The sequence below is a fragment of the Lutra lutra genome, chromosome 13, assembly GCF_902655055.1.
Source record: "Lutra lutra chromosome 13, mLutLut1.2, whole genome shotgun sequence".
NCBI lineage: Eukaryota > Metazoa > Chordata > Mammalia > Carnivora > Mustelidae > Lutra > Lutra lutra.
This window is the reverse complement of record NC_062290.1, coordinates 17,457,645-17,484,209: the sequence shown is the minus strand read 5'-3', so window position 1 is coordinate 17,484,209 and position 26,565 is coordinate 17,457,645. Positions and strand designations below refer to the sequence as shown.

At 42.9% G+C, this 26,565-nt stretch overlaps 1 protein-coding gene and 1 long non-coding RNA gene across 5 annotated transcripts in view; one reads left to right on the top strand and one right to left on the bottom strand.

Moving 5' to 3' along the window:
• The first annotated feature begins 303 nt into the window (after positions 1–303).
• On the top strand, positions 304–17,208 carry LOC125083273 (uncharacterized). The gene is made up of 3 exons (XR_007122228.1): positions 304–788; positions 4,464–4,527; positions 15,940–17,208. It is a non-coding gene; the product is annotated as an uncharacterized LOC125083273 (long non-coding RNA).
• The window catches only part of PCSK5 (proprotein convertase subtilisin/kexin type 5), a 461,872-nt gene continuing 438,562 nt past the window's right edge, over positions 3,256–26,565 (bottom strand). For 2 of the 4 annotated variants that reach the window (XM_047699471.1, XM_047699472.1), the window contains 4 exons: positions 25,054–25,277; positions 13,073–13,173; positions 11,100–11,286; positions 3,256–6,100 (listed from right to left, as the gene is read on the bottom strand). In XM_047699471.1, the coding sequence (XP_047555427.1) occupies positions 5,694–6,100; positions 11,100–11,286; positions 13,073–13,173; positions 25,054–25,277 (919 nt within the window). In that variant the 3' untranslated portion in view covers positions 3,256–5,693. The remainder of the gene's footprint in view (positions 6,101–11,099; positions 11,287–13,072; positions 13,174–25,053; positions 25,278–26,565) is intronic. The other 2 variants (XM_047699474.1, XM_047699473.1) reach the window with 2 other exon arrangements.

Below are 26,565 nucleotides of genomic sequence, written 5' to 3'. Positions count from 1 at the left end.
CGATTTTTGCTTTCAAGCCTTCCTTACAGCTGAGTGTGGCCACAGGACCTAGTTCTGGTGTGTACTCTGAGCCCAGAAGGCCCGAACATATGTAATTATTTTTATACCAGGAAGCACTCAGTGAATATTTGCCTTTGTACCACTGGGTGTGTTGGTCACTAAGACAATAGAATAAACAAAATAGATGTCATTCCTTTTATCTTTCCTCATCTTTATGACTGGTTTTTGACCTTTCCCACCTGCCTTTTTTTTTTTTTTTTTTTGCCTGTGTTGAGAGCAATGCAGGGTAGACATAGGTAGCTTTAAACATGAATCTTCAAATACATCCTTAAATTTTGGTCATGTTGATTTATTACTAGATGCTCTTGATATGTGATGATCATCAGTTAGAATCAAAGCCTGTGCTGGTCACATTGACAGAATTCTTATGTTTCTCTCTGAAACACAGTCTATTTACATGTATTACACTTTGGTGCAAAATGCTGACCACTATTTATTTCAACTGATGGCATCTAAGCTTGGGTAAGACGCTGCAGTTTCTTTTTTCATGAACTCTGAAGCAGACCTCCTCAACTCTGAACAGATCTTGCAATGTCTCTTTCAGTGTCAAATGTATGCAGTAAAGACCTAAGTCTTTATCTTGAGTTTAATGTGTTGACTTATATATAGTTAATGTGTATGATTACCTAAAATAATCACTTTCCTCCTTGATGCTCACAGCACCTCTGGGTGAGATGATGCCCCTGAGCTGCGGGCTCTCCTTCATGCTTCCCTGGCATTACCCTCGGGTGAGTCGTCGTTTTGGCAAATTCCATGCAGTTAAAATGAATCTCCAAATGGGAGAGATCCAAGGACTGCTTCACTTACAAGCAGAGTGGTAGAGCAGAAAAAAATAGGGACTGGAAAGTCCTCAACTCAGATCCCACCCAGTTGGACCACTCACAGACACACTGATGGCCCCTTGAGTGTCCTTTGGAAAGGGGGATTGTATTATTGCTCTCCAGCCATTGTGCTCTAAAGATTAATTAAGATCAAATGAAAAAAGTGCCTATGACCATGCCTGGCACATAGAAGGCATCAAAAATGATAGTTGTATTGTTATGATTAATTATTTTCTCCCCAGCTAGATCACAAGTTCCTTAAGACCCAAGATCTGATGGGTTCCACTTGCTGGTGTTTTCCAGCATCTAGAACAATGCTGGGCACGTGGTCAATTCTTTTTTTCTTTTTTAAAAGATTTTATTTATTTGACAGAAGGAGCACAAGCAGGGGGAGTGGCAGGCAGAGGGAGAGGGAGAATCAGGCTCCCCACTGAGCAGAGAGCCTGATGTGGGATTCGATCCAATGACCCTGGGATCATGACCAGAGCCAAAGGCAGACGCTTAACCAGCTGAGCCACCCAGGCACCCCATGGTCGATTCTTAATGTATACTTGGTAAATTAATCTTATCACTACTATCATCATGAAAGTCAGACCAACTACTTATTAACTCCAGTGAATATTTTTTTTAAAGATTTTATTTATTTGACAGAGAGAGATCACAAGTAGGCAGAGAGGCAAGCAGAGAGAGAGAGAGGAGGAAGCAGGCTCCCTGCCGAGCAGAGAGCCCGATGTGGGACTTGATCCCAGGACCCTGAGATCATGACCTGAGCTGAAGGCAGGGGCTTAACTCACTGAGCCACCCAGGCGCCCCTCCAGTGAATATTTTGAGGGAGACCTTCTACATTCTCTTTCTCAAATCAAGTCAAAGCACAGTTCTCCCCCTTGAAACACTCCCCCACAGGCTCTAATTTGCAGTTACCTTGTACTCCTCCTACTTAACCGACACCACCTCTCCTCCCCCTTCCCACTTAACCCTGCCCTCAATACCATCATCAATGTCCAGTTGTTTCATATATGTGAGTCCTGTCTTCCTAAAGCTCAACTCCACCAAGAGCTCCTGATTGCTTACCAAGTTCTGGGCACTGTGCCAGGTTCTGGAAAGGAAATAGTAGCCGCCTCACAGAATCGAGTAGTAGATACTGATACATGATGTGAAAAACTGTACACACGGAGCATCTAGGTGGCAGAGAGGTGAGACTGATTCATCTTAAAGGTAGTCAAGGGAGACCACCCAAGAGAGGTTTTAAGAAGGGAACATGATTTTAAAGGAGGGTTGGAAACTTTCAATTGGTCAAGGCGAGGGAAGAATATGCTAAGGAGAGTGAACCATGTGTTCCCAAGGACAGGAAGTGCCAGCATGTGGTCCTGGGGAACTCAGAAGCAATTCAGGACAGATGGGGAATCTGAGAAATAAGGAGGGGTGGGCACTGGTTGGTGAGAGAGCAGTGGCTGTCTTGCAATGTTTTGAATGTCAAAGTCAGCATGAATGGTGGGGAGCTCTGGATGCAATGGCCTGGTGGACCAGAGATCTGGTGGATCTTTGCTAAAGGGATAGGAGGTAAATTGGGAGAAAAAAAGACTGAAGTTCAGCAAAATTCAAGAGGAAGCAGGAAAGGTCCAGATGAGAGAGACTGGGAATCTAACTGAGTCAGTGATGGTGGGGCTGACAGATGGTTTGGACTGCTCTTCAGGAAGAAGTTTCATGACAGCTATGACTAGCTCCAGTCATTGGAGGTAGATGGATACAAAGGAAAAACAGCACTCTTAACAAACAGCATTGTTGGTGCGCCTGGGTGGCTCAGTGGGTTAAAGCCTCTGCCTTCAGCTCAGGTCATGATCCCAGGGTCCTGGGATTGAGCCCCGCATTGGGCTCTCTGCTCAGCAGGGAGCCTGCCTCCCTCTCTCTTTCTCTGCCTGCCTCTCTGCCTACTTGTGATCTCTGTCTGTCAAATAAATAAAAATCTTTAAAACAAACAAACAGCATTGTTTTGTGTCTCTTACTTGGTAAATCATAATACCAGGCCCACAATGGGCTCAGAAATAGGCTGTGAATAAGCCAGTCCCCATCGCATTTATCTGGTCTTGATTTAATTTTGGGTCCAATTTTAAAAATTGCTGTCTATGAACGGGAACTTTCCAAGCCCTTGCTCAGCCTCTTGGTGCTTTTCCAGTCTATAAGGATCCTTTCAGTATTTCCAAGTTATTTGCAAACAGAAAACCAAAAAGTAAGTTTGTTTTCCAAGCACATATTTATCTTTTAGACAGTTGTTAGCACAGTGTTCAAAAGAAGCCCGAGGATAAGGTGGCATGACCAAGAACAAGGAAGGAAAGATGTCAAACTGTACCAACACACAGCACAGGCCTTTTTTGGGGGGGCTCACACAAGGTAACAACACAATTTTTCTTGGTATTCAAGGTCATCTCAACCTCATTGAATCTTTAACTGTGCATCATAAACACAGATTTTGCTTGGAAAACCATTTCCAGGCTACACAAAGAAATGTACAACTCAGTCTATCAGGGCTTCAGAATTACCAGGGAAGAAAACCAACACAGAACGAACGAAATTACTCATGCTTAGTCTACACTCTGTAATTACACGGGAAGGGATAAAGAAGTCTCCCATTCATATGATGGCTATCCTGCATCCATTTTTATTTTCTAAGAATCAAAAAGGGCACTATCAGAACTTCAGATGATAGATTTGGAAGGGATAATTTTAAATGATCAAAACTGTTGGAAGCATATCAAGTGTGTATAAATACACATGGTTCTTAAGGATTTTTTTTTTTTAAGATGAGGTCAGCAGTCTATAGTCTGTTGGCCAGTCTGGCCCATTACCTGATTTTGAACTTCCCCAAGCTAAGAATGGTTTTACCTTTATAAGTTCTGGAAGAAAAAAAAAAATCAAAGAACAGTATTTCATGATATGTGGAAATTGCCTTAAATCCAAATTTCAGCACCCATAAAAAAAGTTTAATTGGAATGTGGCCCACTTATTTGTTCTGGATTGGCTGCATTAGTGCCATATGGCCAAGTTGATCGTTGTGCAAAGCCTTAAATATTTACTATCTGGCCCTTTCCAGAGAAAAGTTTGCCAACCTTTGTTTTAAGAAACATGGAGGCCTTCAGTACTCTGAAGGCTTCTTCACAGAAATTTCCTGTGTCAGTGATACATTATGTTAAAAGAAAAGAAAAATGCATGAATTTAGTAAAGATAATATAGTTGCCATATCATGAAATAAAATAACCACCCTTTTATACTGTATTTAGGTTGCTTCTTATTTTATGCCAGTATAGCATAGCTATTAAGAATATGCCCATCAGGGTCATTCTTTTTGCTGGAATCCCTATTAGCTTTCTGTGACCTTGGGCTATTTACTTAACCTCTCAAAAGTCTTAGGTTTCCTATAAAAACAGGGTAATAACAGTACCTACACCATGATGTCCTGATACTAAGTGGAGTGACTTTTTTCTTAAAGGAATTATCTCGATACCTATAGGAGGTGTGTGATAAATTTTTTTATGAGCAGCATTGTTGTCTGAAAATGTCTTTTGTGTGTGTGTGATCCCCTCCCAGCACTGCCTGTAACTTCTGCTTGGACAAGAAAATCCGCAAAACCCGGCTTATGTAATTTCACATGGTAAGAGCCCCTCTCTCTCTGTTACTATTGGTAGAAAATGGCCCAGTGCACAAATCTGAACCTGTACTTGACAAGAGAGTGGACCAAGGAGAGCCTAGGATGTCTAGAAATGGATCTTAGCGGTAGAGAGTGCTAGAAGGTTGGGATAACACTTGCGAGCAGGGCGTTGGGATTTTCCATGTTAGAATCCTTTCCAACTTTTTCTACTGTGAGTTCTCAGGTCCATGACAGGCTGTCAATGAACACTAAAAAGTTGTTTGTTTGTTTTTCCAGAGTGGATGCAGTCCTTGTCATTTTACCCCAATTTATGTTAGGTTAACTCTACCATTTTTCTCTATTATTGATGTCTTAGTGGGTGTTTCCCACCACAGAAGCTCTTAGAAAACTATGAGGGTATAATGCTGCAATTCTTGGAAATGTAATGATTTCTGTCCTGCTAGCTTGCTGCTACCTATGTTCTGCCCGAACTTGCTCGTCCCTAGAACAGACTGGCTGTGGATTCCTGCAGAAGAACCAGAGCCCAGTGAGCACAGGGCTCCTTGGCTCTGATGCTGGCTCTCTTTTCTTTCCTCCTCTCCAAGTAGGTTGGGAACCCCCTTAGCACAGGTAGTATCATCTTCTCCTCAGGGGCAGTCTGGAGGGGACTGATAAGTAGCAGGAGGAGGAGGACCCTCTTTAGATGACCCCAAAAGAACCAACCTTTGCCTAAAGATGACACTAACAGGGGAGGAAAGTTTCCTGAGACAAACAACTCTTTTGTCTCCCCATCCCCCACCCCCCAAAACATTTACAGAAATACCAGAATCCCAGAAGGCAGCAAGTATCTCCACAGGATAGCTGAGAAACAGAATTTCTAGAGGTCCACTTTTTTTTTAAAATCTCATGAAATGTACAAATCTCACTTTTTTTTTACTTCCTGTATTTTGATTTATTATTTTGAGGGAAATCTCTCTGAATTTTATCCTTGTTCCTCAGAACTGAGTTTAACCACTCAAAAGAAGAACAAATTATTTCAGCATTCTTACATACTCTAGTTGGACTCATGGTTAAGAGACAAAGACAAACACCCACACATCAGCCCACTGTGTGGGGATAAAACCCCCAAACTATAACACTCACATGAATGCCTGTGAGTGGAATGGGGCAGGGTTGGGGGGCGCTCTTGTCTACTGGTAGGAGTAACTCTCATCATCGTATTCCAACTCATCTTCATCTTCATCATCTAGAAGCCCATACTTAAATTTCCGGTAAACAGTGCCATCTTGGCCCATGTAGACAATGTCATCATCATCATCCTCATCATAGTCCCGGTCCCTGTACTCAATCACCTGATCCTCTTCAAAACTGGTGTCTTCACGATGGCTGCTCTTATAGGAAACATAGGACATGCTAGGGTTGGCCAGCTTCTCATAGCCATCCTTCGCCACTGGCTGGACTCGGCCCCGCGATTTCCTCCAGACGATCACAGCTGCCCCGAGCAGAAGCACCAGCATAATGGAGGAGGTGATGAACAGGGCTATCTTGGTATGTTCATTGGCAGGCCCAATGTCACTTGCTTGAAAGATACACTCCTCTGTTGGAAGAAGACCCCAGAGAAAGAGCAGAGCAGAGAAGCGTGGGAGAGAAGAAAAGCAACGAGGAAAACTAGTTTCTGAAGTAAAAAGCTTTGCTTTATCTTCAAAAACTAAAATGGCAGAATCATTACCTCTCATTTTCCTAGAGGGCACAACACTCTACAGAATTGTACCATGTATCTCCTGAGAGTCCCTGTTTGTGTCTGACGAGTTCAACAAACCCTTCCAGGCTGAAGATCAGTTTGAGACATAGAGTCCCCTCACACCTCATGAGTCAGTCGCCAGGTATCCAACCCGACCAATCGATTCTTCTATTTCCTTCTTAATAAAATACTCCATCTTGGGCCGTGCTTCAGTTACTGCTAAATGCTCTATTTTTTGTTTCAACTCTGACTTTCTCTAAGACTGATTCCTTTCCTCAGGTAGCCTTCAACCTGGTCCAAATTCAAGGGCAGAGAAGATTATAAAACCATTGACTTTTTTTTTTTTTAAGTAGTCTCTATGCCTAACATGGGGCTCAAACTCACAACCCCGAGATCAAGAATCACTTGTTCTACCTGATTGAGCCAGTCAGGTGCCCCCAAACCATTGACTTTTAGAGTTGTGGAGGGACTCAGAAATTAATTAGGTCAGACTTCTGGAGAAGATGGTGGAGTATCCCATCTAGATAACATCCACATCAATGTAAGTAACCCAGGAAATGACCTGAAGACTGGCAGGACAGACTCTCCACAGCTAAATGTAGAGAAAACGCAAATCAGCTAGAGAATACGATTTGTTTTATTATTTATTACTATTATTATTATTTTTTAAAGATTTTATTTATTTATTTATTTGTCAGAGAGAGAGGGAGAGCGAGAAAGTGAGCACAAGGCAGGCAGAGGGAGAAGCAGGCTCCCCGCTGAGCAAGGAGCCCGATGTGGGACTCGATCCCAGGACGCCGGGATTATGACCTGAGCCGAAGGCAGCTGCTTAACCAACTGAGCCACCCAGGCGTCCCTTATTATTATTTTTTAAAGTAGGCTCCACATGCCCAGTGTGGAAATCAACATGGGGCTTGAACTCATGACCCTGAGATCAAGACCTGAGCTGATTATCAAGATTCTGACGCTCAACCAACTGAGCCACGCAGGGGCCCCTGGAGATTTGTTTTAAATACCAAGTTGACTTACTCTGGTCAATCAGTAGAACTCAATGCGACGATACAAAAAAAAAAACAAAAAAAAAACAAAAAAAAAACAATAAACAAAAGAAATTAGGTCAGTCTGTTGCTTGACAGTTGAGAAAACTGAGGCCCACAGAAAGGACGAATTGTTGCCTGTCAGAGGTAAAAGCTTGTCTGTGGAGCAATTAAAATTTGAACCCAGGAATCCAGATTGCATGCTAGGGACCAGAGACATTTGGGCATATACTCTGACAACTGTGTTTTTGGGGTCATGCATTCTGTAGCCCTAATCTGATAGGAAGAGATGTAACTTCTTTAAATTCTGACAACCTGGGGCGCCTGGGTGGCTCAGTGGGTTAAAGCCTCTGCCTTCGGCTCAGGTCATGATCCCTGGGTCTCTGCTCGGCAGGGAGCCTGCTTCCTCCTCTCTCTCTGCCTGCCTCTCTGCCTACTTGTGATCTCTGTCTGTCAAATAAATAAAATATTTAAAAAAAAATTCTGACAACCAAGTTGAGGGACAGGGGACTCTTGTATCATAATGACAATTTCTAAAGTTGAGAGCCCTGCCCCCTACTGTCCCCCTGTTGTTCCCCTGTTGTTCATCCACCAGTGAAAGAGAGTATGAGAGCACCGGGGAAAAAACTAGCAGGCTCTGTTGGATGTACAAGTTGAAATACAGGGTAAGTTTTCCGTACATGGTTTTTGAACCACCAGGGTCTGCCCCCAGGATTCTTTTATGAGATTCTAGGTGTATTATATATACTAGCTTAATGGATGTAATTCTGCTGCCAATTATTTGAGGGGCCATTATTTTTGCTTATTATGTACTGGCCAATTAGGTCTGATTCACCACCACTCTGTATTTCCCTTTCTTTCTTTCTTTCTTTCTGTTTTTTTTTTTTTTAATTTATTTTAAAATAAATTAAGGCAGAGAGAGAGGGGGAAGCAGGCTCCCCGATGAGCAGAGAGCCCAATGCAGGGCTCGATCCCAGGACCCTGGGATCATGACCCAAGCTGAAGGCAGAGGCCTTAACCCACTGAGCCACCCAGGCGCCCCTCCCTTTCTTTTTGCTAGTGATAAATAAGTTGCCTGTTTTATCCAAACTTTCATCCTCATGGGATTTTCCCCATCAAACAGAATTTCCTCTTCTAACATAATAGCACTCTCATAATTGCCTTTGACATTAACAATATCAGCACAGAATTTTTCCCTGGAGGAAATATTAAAGCAGCAGAGGGACGGATAAGCAATCTGTGTGTGGTACTTGGAGAGAAATATGGCCTAGGGCAGGAGAATCCATAAAAGATATTTCGAGATTGTTTCAGGTACTAGGGCGCCATATGCAATCCTGTCTTTCTCTTCTCCAGGCTTAGGTCTGCAGAGTCAGGGTCAGCCTCTGTGATCTGGTTTCTTTGAAGGAGCAGAGTGTCTCCATAAAAAAAAATGAGCAGGTAATCAAGAGTATTTAGACTTTTATAGAGTGGTCCCAGGGGGATCTTCAAGTGTCACAGAAAGCCCAGGAAGGCTGATTAAATTGCTGTTAGTTGGACCAGTCTTCGAGAAACTCTGCATCCAGTGTGCACACACTTCTGGTTTCATTTAAAGCCACTGATGTAATGAGGGTTATTACTCTTAGCAGACATAACGTGGATATTAGGCAATCAGAGCCTGATGGTGGTTACGTATGAGAGGCTGTAGAGACCAGGTGTTTGTGGGGGTGGGAAAGCTAAAAGAAGGAAATCATTCGTTTTTTGGAAAGATGATTTTAGAATTTAATTGAAAAAGCTAACAAGAAAATTTTTTTTAAAATGGCCAGTAGCAGTCATGGGTCTGAGCTTTACTTCACCTATACATGGACAGGCTCACGTAAATATGATGTCTTTTTGTCAGGCCAGGATACATCTGAACCCCAAGGAAATGATCTGCTTCTGGACTAGAGAATGTATTTTAAGAAGAAAAATATATAATAAATAATAAACATATAAATACAAATATTTTATAAATAAATAAATAATTATAAATATTTATATTATTTATAAATATTTATATTTATTATTAATAATAATAATTAATATAATCATAATATAATATAATTATATATAATTATAATTATATATAATATATAATCATAATCATATATTTATATATTATTTATATATAAATTATATATTCCTATATATATTTATATATAAATAAATTATATATAAATTATATATTACATATAAAATATATATAATTATATATAATATATAATATATAATAATTATAATATAATATAATAATACAATAATATAATTAATAAATAATATTATTTATATTTATAAATATTTATAAATAAATAAATGTTTATTTATTTAGTTATTTATTTAAGAAGGAATCACTCCATTTGGGATCTTTCTGAGTTTGTGGCCTGTGAAGCCCAAGTACCCATATACATATGGATGGGTTTGGGAGAAGGAGGCAGTTGAGGGCCTGGTAATAGGTAAAAGGAATTTTGTTTCCTTTTAGCCTTTGTTGAATATTCATTTTTAAAATGCTTTAAGTCAGGTCACCTGGGTGGCTCAGTGGGTTAAAGCCTCTGCCTTTGGCTCAGGTCATGATCCCAGAGTCCGGGGATCGAGCCCCGCATCGGGCTCTCTGCTTGGCAGGGAGCCTGCTTCCCTTCCTCTCTCTCTGCCTGCCTCTCTACCTACTTGTGATCTCTCTCTGTCAAATAAATAAAATCTTTAAAAAAAATAAATAAAATGCTTTAAGTCTCTAAGGGGAGCCCTAGACTTGGGCTAACTTCCATAGAATGAGTCTATAGCAGAATCAAGGTAACACTGACATCAGCTTCTTTGATAGTTGATTCTTTTCCTTTTTTTTTTTTTCCCCCAGGAGAGAAGAATAAAAAAGAAGATAGTAAGTTTATAAAAAAGAGATTCTAGGGGCACCTGGGTGGCTCAGTCTGTTAAGGGTCTGACTCTTGGTGTCCGCTCAGGTCATCATCTCAGGGTCATAAGATTGAGCTCTGAGTCTGGTTCCACACTCAGTGGGGAGTCTGCATGAGATTCTCCCTCTCCCTCTCCCCTCACTCAAATGCCCATGTGTGTGTGTGCACTTTCTCTCTTCTGTAGAATAAAATCTTTTTTAAAAGATGAGATTCTAGACCAACTTGAGTTATCTTAGAGGCGGCATGGTAGTGGAAAGAATGCAGGCTTTGCAGTCTGAAGGACCTACAGTCTAACTCCAGATGATCCCTTAACATTGTTGTGGACTTGAACATGCTAATCAAACCCTTTGAATCTTGGTCTCCTCATCTGCAAAAGGGGATTAAGAATACCTACCTATAGGGGTGCCTGGCTGGCTCAGTAGATAGAGCATGAGACTCCTGGGGTCATGAGTTAGAGCCCCAGGTTGGGTGTAGAGATTCCTTAAAAAATCTACTTAGAGGCACTTGGATGGCTTAGTTGGTTAAGTGGCTGACTCTTGATTTCAGCTCAGATCATGACCTCTGGGTCTTTGGATCAAGCCCTGACTTGGGTTCCACACTCAGCAGGCAGTATGCTTGAAGATTCTGTCTCTCCCTCTCCTTCTGTCCCTCCCCCGACTTGTGATCTCACACTCTCTTTCTGAAATAAATAAATGTTTAAAAAAAAATTTAAAATTAAAAGGATCTACTTCTATGAGTTGATGGACAGAAAGTTTTAGGGATGGTAAGCACATAGCAGGCACTCAATAAAAAGATCGCTCTATTTGTTCTCCAGAACTTTCTATCCTCTCTCCCCTGTGCTCTCATCCCCTTCTGGAGTCTAGGCCCTTCCTCTGCAGGCTGCTCTTCCTCTCGGCTCACCTGTGGTGTTCCGGCAGTCACAGCAGTCCTGGGCGTTAGAGGAATCGGACCCATTACAGCAGTGTAGGCAACGGCCGTCATCCACAAACAGCACCAAGTTGGCGGGGCACACTGTACAGTTCTTAGTGCCAGGTCCCTTGCATTCCACGCAGCTCTCATCACATTTTTCACAGTTAAACTTCTCCCCCTGGTAAGAATAATTGGGAGATTCTTTTTGAGTGTGGAGGAATCAACAAGGCACTGGAGTTCCCAGGTGGGAATTCCATTTTGTCTCCATGAGGAAGGGAGGCATGTGGGGGACAGAAGAAAGACAGCTTGTTCTGGGTCCACTTTCACGGTTTAAGGTGAAAGGCCCACCTGGCTGCACTTGGGGGAAACCACTGCTGGGTCTCTGCATCTGAGATCCTCTGGTAACAACAGTGGGAGAACAGGCTTCTAGAACCGCTCAAGTTACAGAACAGACAGCTCATGTGCTGTACCGGGTCAAGGACAAGTTGTGTCTGGCTCATTACGAAATGGACCTTCACCCTTTATAAAATTTTCAGTTCATTGCCCACATTTCAAAACTGGGATATTTCACTTGTAAATCAGTTCCTAGTTTCTCTTTAAAAACTAGACTGTCAACATGGTCATCACTCCCACATGGCAACATCCCAGACAGCTGAGGGGAAGGGACCCTCTTTTTGTGCTGTCCTAGTTGAGAGAATCCCCAGAACCTTGCTCCAATGTCACCAACACAGGTGACCCATCCAATTCTACGTTTCATCAGGTCTGCCCTGGGGTTTTCTTTGACCCGACACCTGAACTCATTAGTCCACTTGGCCTTTGTGCTGTTAGATGCCGTGTGTGGCCCTGCCCCGTCATAATATTTGTGAGTGTTTAGCTAAAACAGTGAAATAAGAGATAAGGAGAAAGTGGCTTCCCTCCTGACAAGAGGCTGCTTCGGTGGTGCTAAAAATGTCGATGTCTTCCTGTTTTACTTCTGTGCTTTGGAAGGGTGGTATGGTAGAAAAGAAAGGAATGGAAATTGCCTTTGTTGAGCCTTTGAGCACATTTCAGGTGCTGATCCTGTCTCAGCTGTGATTGTCTTACCAAATCCTGGGTTAGCTGTCAGGACCCCTGGATTCAATCCCAGCTTTGTTACTTACTACCCAGGTGATCGTTAGCAAATTATCTAATCTCTCTGAAATGGAGGAGTTTCTCCAAGGTGGAAGGATGTAAAGAGAACTCCTATATGAATATGTTGGGTCATGTTAATTTCACCATTAAGAGATTTGCTTAGTTTCTACAGCTTGGAACACAAGATGTTAGTGAATTCAGAATTTCCCTGGTTTCTAGGCAAGGAAATGAAATATATCTCTCTTAATACACTGTGCAGGGTGGAGGAAATGGAAGGACTGCAGCAGTTGTGTAGTTTTGATATTATTCAGGCATTTCAGGTGAGACAGCAGAAGAGTAGGAGAGAAGATATTTCTTCTTTCTTTTAAGATTTATTTATTGGTGGGGGGGTTTGAGTGAGGAAGGACCAGAGGGAAAAGGAGAGAGCATCTCAAGCAGACTCCACACTGAACGTAGAACCTGACCTGGGGCTCGATCCCAGGACCCTGAGATGATGATCCTGAGCCAAAATCAAGAGTCTGATGCTCAACGGACTGAGCCCCCAGGCACCCTAATATTTTTTTTATCTCTGATATAATATTCTTAAGTGGCGCCAAAATTTTTAAGATCATGAGCAATGAATGTAGAGATAAATCTGAGGTCCTCATTATCTAACTTCCCCATTATTTATCTTAGGTCATCTCAGTCGCTTGGAGATAAAGGCTACAGGTGGGTAGCACCCTTCTGTGATGTGGTGGTAGAAGGTTATAAAACTAGAGCAAGCATGGGAATTGTAAGACTTCGGATTTTCCCAGAACGACCTCCCACACCTCTGCAGAAATGGAGGAGGGCACAGCCTGCCCAGCTCTCAGTACCTCTCCCACTCTGTATTCTCCCACCAGACAGTCCGAGGTGCAGATTCCTCCTGCTAGATGGTAACTCCACACACAGGATAAGCAATTAAGTGCTCCTTTTCCTGAAAGGAAAAAAAAATAAAGTGATCCTAAATTATGAGGGCTGACCTTAGATTTCAACCTGTCTTGGGTCCAAAATTCTTAGGAGCAAGGAACATGTCAAGCAAATTGACATGTAGAAGGATGGATTGATTGAGGAGATGGGTAGGGTGGGAAAGTCTGGAAGACACCAAGTGAAGACCTAGAAGTCCAGTCAACGTAAATGCTCATTTGGAAATGGAGGGTTGTGAAGTGATAGATCTTTGATGACAGCAAAAAGAAAGATTTTTGGAGAATGGGAAATCATGTAGAAAGGGTATAAAACTTTTGTCATTCTGCTTATTGTTTAACTGATATGAAGAAGGAGAATGATAGCAGATGGTTTGGAGGGTCCCGATACTCAGTTGGTGAGGAAATCATGGTCAGGCATCTCCTAAGAAAGACTAGACTTAGAATTTAAAAGGCAGGGCTAAAAGAATTTAGCAGATCCTTTTGACCACTTGTTCTTAATTTGGGGAGGATGGATTCCTTAGAAGTTCTCTTGAAAGCTAAAAACTTTCTTTCCAAAAATTTGGCATGCTATTTATTTATTACTATTATTAATTAATTAATTAATTTGAGAGAGAGAGAGAGACAGACAGACAGACAGACAGACATGGAGAGGGGCAGAGAGAAAGGGAGAGAAAAAAATCCCAAGCAGGATCCACGCCCAGTGTGGAGACTGACACAGGGTTGGATCTTGCAAGCCTGATATGACCTGAGCTGAAATCAAGAGTCAGATGTTTGCCCGACTGAGGACTCAGGTTCCCCTATTTATTATTTTTTAAAATAAATGAAAAGTAAGACCCAGATATGTCAAGTCATTCATTCAAGTGTACATAGATAATGGTCAAGATTCAAATTCACATTTGTTGACCTACAGTAAATGTTCTTTCAATCATACTCTTTGCCTTAACCCCTTATGACCCACCAAGTAGAGGAGGTCAGAATCTACAGGCTCCGTTTTTGTGGAGGTAACACCCTACTCTCCTAATTCAGAGACTCTAAGAATGACTGATTCAAGCATTACCTTTTGCCCAGATATTAAGGGATAACTTCCAGAAAGAATTTGGAGACAGGAGACCTGAATTCTCATTCATTCCATTAGGAAGGTCCTGGTGTTTTTGCTGAGAATTTCAAAAATGAGCAAGGAGATGGATGGGGGGCATGGAATGTGCCTGACATTGTGAGTTGGAACTTGATATAGGTCTTCCCACAAGAAGAATACTGTACAGAGTGGTTAGTTGAATTTGAAGCAGATCCTTGAGTCCTGTCCTTCACAATCACTAGTAGTTAAATCAACTTTCATTTCTGATCAGTGAGCTCCATCATATGGTGTTTCTATGGAAAAAAATTCTGAGCTCTGAACAACAGTTTAGAGAATAAGCCTTCATTATCCAGCAGCTTCTTAGATTGGGGTTTGCCTGTAGTGACACCAATTCAAAGCCATTTTATTATTTTTAAGTTTTCAATTAAGTATAGTTGACATACAGTATTATATCAGTTTCAGGTGCACAACAGTATTCAACAATTATGTACATTATGAAGTGTTCACCATGCCAAGTATTGTCACCATCTGCCACCACACAATGTTATTCCAATATTATTGACTATATTCCCTATGCTGTACTTTTCATCCCTGTGACTTACTTATTTTATAACTGGAAGTTTGTACCTCCAAATCCCTTTCACTATTGTACCCATCCTCCCACCCCACCCCCTGCCCTCTGGCAACCACCAGTTTGTTCTCTGTAGTTACAAATCTACTTGTTTGTTCATTTATCTTGGTTTTTGTTTTTTTTTTTTTGCTTCCGTGTAGAAATGAAATCATATGGTATTGGTCTTTCTTTGTCTGACATTTCACTCAGCATTGTATGCTCTAAGTCCATCCACGTTGTCATGAATGGTAAGATTTCATTCTTTTTTTTTATGGATGAGGAACATTCCATTGTATGTATACCACGTCTTCTTCAGCCATTCATCTATGAATGGACACTTGGGCTGCTACTGTAATTTGGCTATTGTAAGGAATGCTGCTAGAAACTTAAGATGCATATATCTTTTCACATTAGTGTTTGTATTTTCTTTGAGTAAAATGGATCATACGGTATTTTTATTTTTAATTTTTGACAAATCTCCATACTGTTTTCTGTAGTGGCTGTACCAATTTACATTCCTACCAAATAGTGTACAAGGGTTTCCTTTTCTCTACATCATCACCGATACCTGCCATTTCTTGTCTCTTTGGTATTAGTCATTCTGACCAGTCTAAGGTAGAAATCTCATTGTGGTTTTGATTTGCATTTCTCTGATGAGTAATGTTGAATGTCTTTTCATTGACTGTAGGTAATTTGCATGTCTTGTTTGGAAAAATGTCTATTCCAGACTTCTGCCCATTTTGCAATCAGATTTTTTTTTCTTTAAGTTGTAGGAGTTCTTTATATATTTTGGCTATTAACCCCTTATTGGATATATATACCTGGGTGATCCCCAAAGGCACTACCTGTCACCAGTTATATCTCCTTATATTGATTTATTGCACAATGCATACACCCTGGGTACGCAGAGTCTTTTGCCAAAGGCAGTTTGTTAATTTCCGGATTGTTTTCCTATTGTTTCCAAGTTTAACAACCTACATTTGTCATTGCTTCTAAGAATCTGCAGCAACTGTGGGACCTATAAAGATGGCTTTGAGATTTCCTTAGAATTCCGAACTCACTACTGGCTTTCCCTTGGACTGACCCCCACAGGATGAGTTCAGCAACGCAGAGCAACCCCTGAGGACATCCATGGTGTCATTCCACACGGGAAGAGGAAGCTGGAAAGACTACAGTGGTTTTGGCTACCAGCATGGATATTTATTTCAAAAAATTTTGCGAGGAGGATAAATAAAAAGTTAAATGCGTAAAGGTAAGGAATGAGATAATTATGGAGGAACCAACTGCATACAAAGGTAATATAAGGCCTTGGGGGGGCCATCTGTCACCTACCCCCACCCTGTCCAGTGCTTTGGCATATTTTTTTTACGACTCTGATAGATACCACTGGACAGTCAACTGTGAATGAATGCAATCCAGTTGGTAAATTGCTTATTTAGGTTACAAAATTTTCCCTGTAATTTTTGTGTCTCCTCATTTCGTAGTATGACAGCTAGTGTTTTAGGGAGGTACCTTGGAATCCATCCTTTTTTTTCACCCAGTTTATAACCCAGGAGCAAACCTGTCCCCCAGTTTTGTAATCTAGATCTTGCAAAACCGGAAGATTCACTAAGCAGCCCCGGCTGTGTGCGGCACGGTGAGCGTAGGATGGTACATACAGTGAGCCCCACACATGGAAGGCTTCCAGCAGGCCCATCTAGGGTTCAAGTCAAATACAGGAGGAGGAGACCTCCGAACAGCTGCGAGATGCACCCAGCTAGGACCAGCCATCCTTCGCGTACATTATCAGGTAGAATGTGTTGATGAACTTCTTTTGTATGACTGTTTTTTTAAAGGAATTTTAAGTTTACAGCGAAATAGAGGGGAAGACACAGAGATTTCCTGTGGACTCTGCTCCTACCGTGTGCATAGGGTCCCCTGTTATCAACACTCACTAGCATGGTACTTTTTTTTTCCTTTTCTTACCCAAAGATAAACCTATATAGACATATCATTTTCACCCAAAGTCTCTAGTTTACCTTAGGGTTCTCTCTTGCTGTTGTACATCCTATGGGTTTGGACCAATGTATAATAATACATATCCATCATGAGACTGTCATACAGAGTATATTCACTGCCTTAAAATCCTCTGTGCTTTGTCTCTTCATCTCTCTCTGTCCATCACCCCTGGCGACCAACCGCTGGCCTTCTACTGTTTCTACCATAGTTTTGTCTTTTCCAAAATGTCACACAGTTGGAATCCTACAATCTATAGACTTTTCAGATCGGCTTCCTTCACACAGTAATATGCATTTATGCTTCCTCCGTGTCTTGTCGTGGCTTGATTGCTCTCCCTTTTTGGCCCTGAATAGTATTTCATGGTTCTGGATGTGTTGATGAACTTTTGAGACCGGGAATCTTCAGAACCATCATCCTTAATCCACCGAGGAGATCTCAAACCCAATTAAAGATATTTATACGTTTTCAGACTGTGCTTACAAGATCACTAATAATTTCTACAATCCCCGCCAAAAAAAAAAAAAAAATTCTTAAAAAGCTAGTGTTCTGTTTTGGTTGGCTGAGGTTGAGACATTAAATAACCTAATGATGGTTGCCTGGTCTTGATGAAAAACCCAAGGGCTCTAGCCCACTGCAATGCCTTAGGACACTGGAATCAGGATTGTCAGATTTAGCACATCAGAATATAGGGTTTTATCTGGCAATCCTAGTTAGAATAAAGGCCCACGCATCTAGTAATGGCGGTATCAGAAAATCTAATGGAAAGCCAACACCATATTTACTATGATATGGGTAGGGATAATGCTAACTTTCTACCACCCTCCCACCGTACCCCCAATTCAATTTATCTCCTCATTTATCTTATTCTAATTACAAGTTTTGAGCAGGAACTATAGATGCCTCTGGAATGAAAATAAGAGAATACAAATGAATGGTAACTTAATGCAAGTGTGTTCGGAAGGCCAGTTCTTTCAAAGATGGGAGTCAGTTGCAGATAGGGGAAGGTGGGAGCCACAGCATGGCAGAGTTTTCATGGCCTTGCCTCCAGGACTGCCTGGGAGTGGTATGAGGGCCAGAGGAGGGCATTCTGGGGCTTTTGAGATTCTGCCTGGGCTCCCCACTCCAATCTGAGTGGCTCTGCCTGGGTCCATTTGCATCGTAGGATCCAGCCTAAGATTTCTTCTGAAGAAGATGGTCTCCCACCAAAATACTAGAAATAATAGATATACTAGAAATAACCAAAATAGTAGAAACCATTATTCTAAGTTAGACTGTGTTGGCCAGTACGGTAGCCACTAACCCCATGCGCTACTGATCCCTACTGAGCCCTGGAAATGTGGCTAGTACAACTTGAGTTGTGCTGTAAGTGCAAAATAAACATCAGATTGTGGAGACTTCGCAGAAAACATTCTCAATTTTTACGTCGATTACACGTTGAAATGATTATATTTTGGATATGTTAACTAAATACATATATTATTAAAATTAATTTTACCCATTTATTTTTATTCTTTAAAATGTGACCACTGAAACATTTAAAAATGTGTGTATGGGGGCGCCTAGGTGGCTCAGTGGTTTAAGCCGTTGCCTTCGGCTCAGGTCATGATCTCAGGGTCCTGGGATCGAGTCCCACACTGGGCTCCTTGCTCAGCGGGGAGCCTGCTTCTCCCTCTGCCTACTCTCCCAGTTCTGCCTGATGCTCTCTGTGCTTCTGCTCTCTCTCTGAAATAAATCAATAAAATCTTTTAAAAAAATTAAAAATATGTGTATTGCTTGTGTTACGTTTTATTTGGATAGTGCTGATACACCGCGTTGTGAGTTACGTAAAAGAAATTCTAGGCCTGGTATGGATAGCATGTGACCAGTCCCAGGCTAGTTTAGACTGTCCACTAGTCTAAACACTTCGTAGCTAAGATTAATGTTTATGTCACTGATAGTCACTCCAAGATAACTTAAAAATTATTGAATATTCCAAGTTGTTGTTGTTGTCATCCTTCTTAGTGTTAAGACTTATTTTTGGGGGGAGGTGGTATGGTTGCAAGCAGCCCAAAGAAAGCGGTGGGGCGGTGGGCTGTGACATGGACTCCACAGTTCAGAGAAATACGCAGGTGGCAGCCCAGAGCCAGACAGGTGGCTCGGAGCTGCAGATATCAGCCACGCCCCGTGGGTGGTGCCGGGCCCGGCCTAGCAGCCCTGCGATTGGCCCGACCGCCTGTCCACGCCGCTTCCGCTGAACGCCGCTTCCGCTCAGCCACCTTAATTTGTCTCGTAGCTTTTTCTGCTCCTCGGCTTGTAGCATCTTGAGCTTTTTCTGATCCGGACGGAGTTCACGGCCGCTCTGTTTTTGTTCCCTCTTGGGAAGCGTCTCCTCTTTCTCTCTCCCCTTCATGTTCTTTGTCTTTCCTCTGCCTCTTTCTCTTGGCGCTTTTATCGTCTTTGCTCCCCCAGCTCCTAAAGTTTCTGCGCCTGGAGCTGCTGTTTCTTTGGCGAGGCGTCACTCAGGTGTTCGGAATCCAGAGGAACTTTCCGGAGCAGGCAGTGGCCTGGCGCTGCTCGCCTTTCCACGGGAGGTTCAGGCGGCCCAGGGCTTGGATGAAGCCCACAGGCGCACTCGCGGCATGCGCCTTGGCCTGGAAGTTCAGGTGTCCCTGAAGTTGAAGGTGTGGAAGTTCCGGCCTGTCATCTCCTCCTGTTGTGGGTCCAGCACGGGGATGTCCATGTTTCCTATCTCCCGACCTTCTCAAGCACCTTGACCATGACCTGCTCCCTGGGCCAACTCTTGCGCATTTTGCAGGGCGGCCCCTCCAGGTGACTCGTGCCTGGCCTCTCTTCGGGCAACATTTCATTCTCTTCCTTTGTGTCATGGGAGAACGAATCCCCTGGCATGTGGGGAAATTGGTTTTGAACTTGGCGGCGTGCACCTTGTGGACTTGAGGGAAACTGCCAAGCTTAACGACCTTGCCATGGAGGCAGGCCTGGAGAGACATGACCAGATTTTTGCCTAACTTGCCCTTCAAGCAGATGAAGTCCGTGGTGCCCTTGGAAATCGCAGAGTGGAGAACTGGAGATTGTGCACCATGGCCTTAAGTCTTTCCAGCCCCTGCCTGCAGGAGATGGACTCCCCTGCTGCTTCAGCCATGGAGGGCCACTCTGATGGTCACCTTCATGATGGGCTGGAGATAGAGGCCTACAGAGGACAGAGCTCCACTGTCTCATATGTGTCATGGACTGTGCTAGAGGTGGCCTTAGCCCAGCAAGCATGGCCTCCCTGCCTGGCACCATCACCGTTTGCTTGAGGTGCCCTTGGAGCCACTGGCCGCTGACTCTGCCTATCTCTGTGACGGTGCTGAGTGCTGGAGATACAAAGGTAAGTGAGATGGGCAGGTGGGTTGTTCATTCGGTTAAGTGGCTGCTCAGCTCATGATCTCAGAGTCCTGGGATCGAGCCCCGTGCGAGACTCCCTGCTCAGCAGGGAGTCTGCTTGTCCTTTTCCCTCTCCCCCTCCTACCCCTGCTTGTGTGCTCTCTCTCTCTCTCTAATAAGTAAATGAATTGATTAAAGACAAAAACAAACAAAAAACAAAGGCAAATGAGATGCATTAATCTTTGCCTTTGAGGATCTCAGTTTAAAGAGACAGAGAGAAAGAATAAATAACATAAATATGCCCTCTGGGCTCCAGGGCCCTGACTGCCTTGTTCACCCTTGAACCCTTGTCTGGGCCATACTGCAGGAGAAACATTGGTTGGATAACTAAGCAGATGGATGAATGGAGAGTACTAAAGGAACACAGTAGAGGGATTAAGGAAGGCTTTGTAGAGGCAATACTGACTAATGGGTTAGAAAGAGGTAGCCAGGCACAGCAGACTGGGGAAAGTATTGCGGAAAGAGAAAGGGCAAGGTTGGCTCAGGTTTGCAGAAACTGACTACATCTGGATTTAGAGAGTGGTGGAGGAGGTGGTGAGGGGTGTGATGAGTCCCAAGACGAAGAACCTCATATGCAGAGTTAACTAAGTTAAGATTCTATCCTAGAATCAATGGAGAGTCATTTTTTAAAAAGATGTTATCATTTAGTTGAGAGAGAGACATACAATGCGAGCGAACATGGGGGAGGAGCAGCGGGAGAGAGACAAGGAGACTCTTTGCTGAATGCAGAGCCTGATGCAGGGTTTGATCCCAGGTCCCTGAGATCAGGACCTGAGCCAAAACCAAGAATTGGACACTTAACTGACTGAGCCACGCAGGCACTGCCGAGGGAGATTCAGTTTTAAGCAGATAAGTAACATTACGGTATTTGTCACATAGAAAGATCAATCTGAGAACATAATGGAGGACCGGTTGGTATACAATGGCTAATACTGGAAGCAAGAAGGCCAGTGAAAGATTGGTGAATAACTAGGTTAGGGGCTATACGAGTCTAAACTAAGGCATTGATACTACAAAGTGAAGAGAGGGGAGAGGGGGTTAAGAGATAGGCGTAGATGGACAGGAGTTGAGGACAAACCAAATGTGAGGGTTGAGACAGGGGGACCAGAGGATAATCTGACCAGGTTACTGCCTCAGGCAACTGGGTAGGTGGTGGAACCGTTCATCAAGATGCGGAGCATGAGCGAAGGTGGTCTACGGATGGGGTGAGGGGGCTGGAGAAAACTGCATTTACATTTCAAGTGTGAGGTGTCAAGCAACTCATTAGCAAGCAATTGGGTGTATGGAACTAGAGTTCAGGAAAACCATTTGGGAAGGAGAAGTAGATTTGGGGGGCATTAAGGCATAGTGATAATGGAAGCCACCTTCAGTCTGGAGAAGACTATATTCCTATGTACTTGGGAAGCACCTGGGGAGAAGTTATTATAAAATATCATCAAGATGGTACTTAGGAAGGTCAGTTTTGTGGGTAGACAGCCAGGGTGGCTGACGGTCTTCTCCCAGGGTGGGGAAGGAGCTGAATTTCTCATCTGCATTTTTGATGTTTCTATGGGGTCAACTGACTGCTCCGAGATGAATCATTTTGGAAGGGAAAGGAAGCAAGAGTAGAAGCAGGCTGTAACAGGCTGGCCTTTGCTTGTTTCATCTAACAGTATTAAGTACCAAAACCCAAAACAAACAACTCTAACTCTACCCAAGCCCTAGGCATTTGTATAGCAGAAGGATAGTTTAGGGCCTGGTGCTCTTCCAAGAATCTGATTATCCATTAGTAACACACCTACATCAAAAAATCACATGTGAATTCAGCTTCTGAGCTAACCCATACACTCGACGGACTGAAATGGTAGAATAAATATAAACAGAACCAAAAATAAATAAATAAATGAAAGGTTAGGTGGGCTCAAAAATAAGATGAAATCACTTTGGACCAGAAAAGGAATATAAATACATAATAGTTGTCTGACCGATGCCACCCATCTGCTTTGCTCTGAGCCTAGATGGAGGGGATGGTGTCTGTGAGTTGTTTTTTTTTTTAAGATTTTATTTATTTATTTGACAGAGAGAGAGAGAGAGAGATCACAAGTAGGCAGAGAGGCAGGCAGAGAGAGAGGAGGAAGCAGGCTCCCTGCTGAGCAGAGAGCCCGTCGTGGGCCTGGATCCCAGGACCCTGAGATCATGACCTGAGCCGAAGGCAGAGGCTTAACCCACTGAGCCACCCAGGCGCCCGGTGTCTGTGAGTTTAACTTTTCTATCATAATAGGAACTAAAAAGTGCTTCCTGTTAGATGTGGGCCAAAATCCAGGCTGAGATCTTAAAATAAGAGTGAGAGGGGGACACTGCCCCTGTAGACCTCACCTCCAGACCAGGAACTCCCCAGGGCTGCCAGCTGGGTTGCTGATGCTGGGATATCCTATTTCTGGACTCAGTTTCAGGGTGGGGGGCAGGGGCAGAGTTAACCAAAAAACTACTAGGCTGAGAGGAGTATGGATAAAGGGGGTGGGTGAAGGATGAAATTTCCCATTCAAAAGGAACTCAAGACCAAATATCCAAAATATATGGAGAAAATGGACATTAAGATGACAAATACAATCGACAATTAGAACATAATGTGAATTTACTTCAAATAATACCAATTTTATAGAGAATTTTGACAAAGTTTTAAAAATCAGTATATTAAAGATATTAAAAAATAAAAAGATAATATTGATTAGGAAAGGATAAATTAGGAAACACAAACATGAAGATATGAAACAAAAAGAGATGGGTATAGGGGCACCCGGGTGGCTCAGTCATTAAGCGTCTGCTTTCGGCTCAGGTCATGATCCGAGGGTCCTGGGGTCCAGCCCTGCATCAGGTTTCCTGCTCAGCAGGAAGCCTGCTTCTCCCTCTCCCACTACCCCCTGCTTGTGTGTTCCCTCTTTCGCTATCTTTCTCTCTCTGTCAAATAACAAAAAATCTTAAAAGAGAGGTGGGTATAAAGAAGAAATATTTTTAAAATTTTAAAGTAAGGTATTTAAATTTAAAAAACCCTAAAATAATAGATGAACTGAACTTCAAACTAAATACAGAGAACAAATTGGAGGAATGGAATAAAGTATTGAGGAATTAACCTAGTATAAACCACAGAGAGTCAAAGAAATAAAAATATGAAACAGTAGGTGGGAAACAGAGCAGGAAAGTTTGAGTGACATTCAATAAGGAATTCCCAAGAAGGAGATCAGAGGAAAGGGTGGAGACACGACATTCGGAGGTCTAATAATAGCAAATTTTCCAGTTTGCAAAAAGACTTTAGGATTTGTTTGTTTTGTGTTCATTCAGCAAACTAAAGGAGCGCTTACTATGTGTTACAGTCTAGACTAGAACAGAGCATACAAAATAAATGTGGCACAGTCCCAGCCCTGAGGGTCTCACAATTACTAGGAGAGATGGACATGATTAAAATTAATGTAAAAAGCTATGATAAAACAGTATGTTACAGAATCAAGAGTAAGGAAGAGCATTTCTGAGAGGATTAAGAAAAACTCCCCCCCCCCCCCAAAAGAAAAGCTTCCCAGAGTAGATGACACCCAAACTGGGCTTTCTAAGTTGAGCATTCCCTACAGCGTTGTTCTCCAGGAAGAGGAAGCATGTAGACAAAAGGTGCAGAGGCATGAAAGTATGACGTGTTTGGTGGCGCTGAGTGGCTCTAGGTTCTATAATACATGGAAGGAGAGGCAAGGTCCTAAGCTAAAATGACTGGCTGGGGAAAAACTTGAATCACCTTTTAAAAATTAAAAAAAATTACTGGATTTATTGGAAGGACGACAAGTAAACGTATAGATTGCTGAGATAGACCATGTTCATAAATCTGATGACTCAGGATCAGAACGATGGATTCCCCTCCCCCCAAATAAATTCAGTGTAAAGCCAATTAATATCCAAGGGATTTTTTTTTTAATGAAATGTGATTTATATAGAAAAGGGGCTGGAAATAGCCAAGATAATTTTGTAAAGGATAGAGGAAATATACTGGGCCAACTACCAATATTAACCTAGTAAGTTTTAACAATTAAAACATTGTAGGAGGTATTTCTTCAATGTTGAGAATAATACATCCTGATTATCTTGCCACGCCCAGCAGAGGGGAATTTTCAGTCGGTGTGGAATTACTGTGCAGGGTGACCTGGGGAGGGGGGGGGTGGCCAAACCAGAGTCCAAGTCACATGCTGGTGCTTCAGAAGGTTGACTGCGAAATGCTGAGAATGGAAAATGAGGAGAGTAAAAATGAAAAAGAGATCTGAGTACATAAATGCTCAGGAGGGAAAATCAGCAGACCTTGAAGTTTACCTTTGTTAAGAAGCAGGTGGGTCAGCAGGGGGCAAGGGAAGGAAGTCGTTAAGGTATTGGTTGGACATTGGGTCCATTAACAGCAAGAGTGACTCCTAGAGGAAGCCTAGATTGTGTTTACTCTGGGACACATTGATTCTCGGGTTCTCTGGGATAGAGAAGTCTCAGGGAGGTTAGAACGGAGCTTGGGCTAGCTGGAGACAGACATCTTAAGCAGTTGTTGAAATAATAAAAATAAAACTCCCTAGGCAGATTCCAAGTTCAACAAGCAGAGGAGGACAGAGCTGGTGGGAATCCCCTCCTGGGGGAGACGATGCCTGTGTCTGGACCTGGAAGGATGGGAGGGTACGAAGAGACAGCAGGACGGCGCTCTCCAGGCGATGAGAAGAGAGGGGCCAGGCCCAGAGGAATCCTCATCTTCCCAACCACACCCGTGCAAAATGACAGACACACCCTCACCTTTGCATTTGTCGCAGGTCGGGTGGCATCTCTCACACGTCCACGTCTGTGTGTTTTGCTCCCCATAGTAATGCTCAGGGCAGGCGCGAAGACACTCTCCCTTGGAGCGGAGCAGAAAGAAAAACTTGTCGCAGGACAGGCAGTCGGTGGGCCGCGGGCCCCGGCACGCCCTGCAGCTCTTGCTGCACCGCTCACACCGCCGCGTGGAGATTTCTGCATAATACCTGGAACCAAGTGGGCACACGGAACACTGAATACTAAGCTTTGCTCTTAACCTGGGCGTGGTGGAAACGTCCGGGTTAGTTACACAGTGTTGATTTCCGAGTTGTGTGACTTAAGACTACTCGTTAACGTTACTCAGTGGACAGGTTACTGTAGGCACACCTCATTTTGTCATGCTTTGCCGGTGCTTTGGGGCAAGTCTTTGGGCGCTGTTTTTTCCAATACCAATTGCTCACTTCCTGTCTCTGTCCCATTTTGGTAATTCTTGCAACATTTCCAACGTTTCCATTATTACTATACTTCTTATGGTCATCCGTGATCAGTGGTTGCTGAAAGCTCAGGCGACGGTTAGCCTTATTTCGCAGTCAAGTGTTTTTTATTTATTTATTTATTTATTTATTTATTTATTTATTTAATTTTTTAAAAAATATTTTATTTATTTATTTGTCAGAGAGAGAGAGGGAGAGAGAGCAAGCACAGGCAGACAGAATGGCAGGCAGAGGTAGAGGGAGAAGCAGGCTCCCCGATGAGCAAGGAGCCCGATGTGGGACTCGATCCCAGGACGCTGGGATCATGACCTGAGCCGAAGGCAGCTGCTTAACCAATTGAGCCACCCAGGCGTCCCTCAAGTGTTTTTTAACTTAGGTATGTCGATCGCTCTTTTAGACATAATGCTGTTGCACACTTAATGGACTACAGTAGTGCATAAGCCTAACTTTTACATATGTGCCCCAGGAATCCGAGAACTTCACTTGATTTGCTCTATTGCAATATTCACGTTATTGCAGGGGTCTAGAAGTGAACTGTGGGATCTCCAAGGTGTGCCTGTAATGAGACTAATAAATCTGATGACTCAGTTTTCTTATCTTTAAATGGGGTCCTACAGTATAAGTCAGTTTTCTTATCTTTAAATTGGGCACTACAGTCCCTCCCCTGCTGTATGTATTAAATTCGGTAACACACACAAAAGAACTTATCTTAGTTCTTTTGAGCTGCAGTAATTTTTCACTACTTTTGCCTTCTCTATAACCATGTGCTTCTTCACCAGAAAATTCAAGCTTCAAGTTTTGTTGAGTGGAATCAGGGTAGGGAAGATGTTTTCAGTGTACCTCTGAGTGATTCTTCTGGTTTTGTAATTTTTAAAAACATCTATCTTTAGGGACGCGTAGGTGGCTCAGTCAGCTAAGTGTCTGCCTTCAGCTCAGGTCATAATCCCAGGATCCTGGGATCAAGCCCCTCATTGGGCTCTCTGCTCAGCCGGGGGTCTGCTTCTCCTTCTCCCCCTGCTTA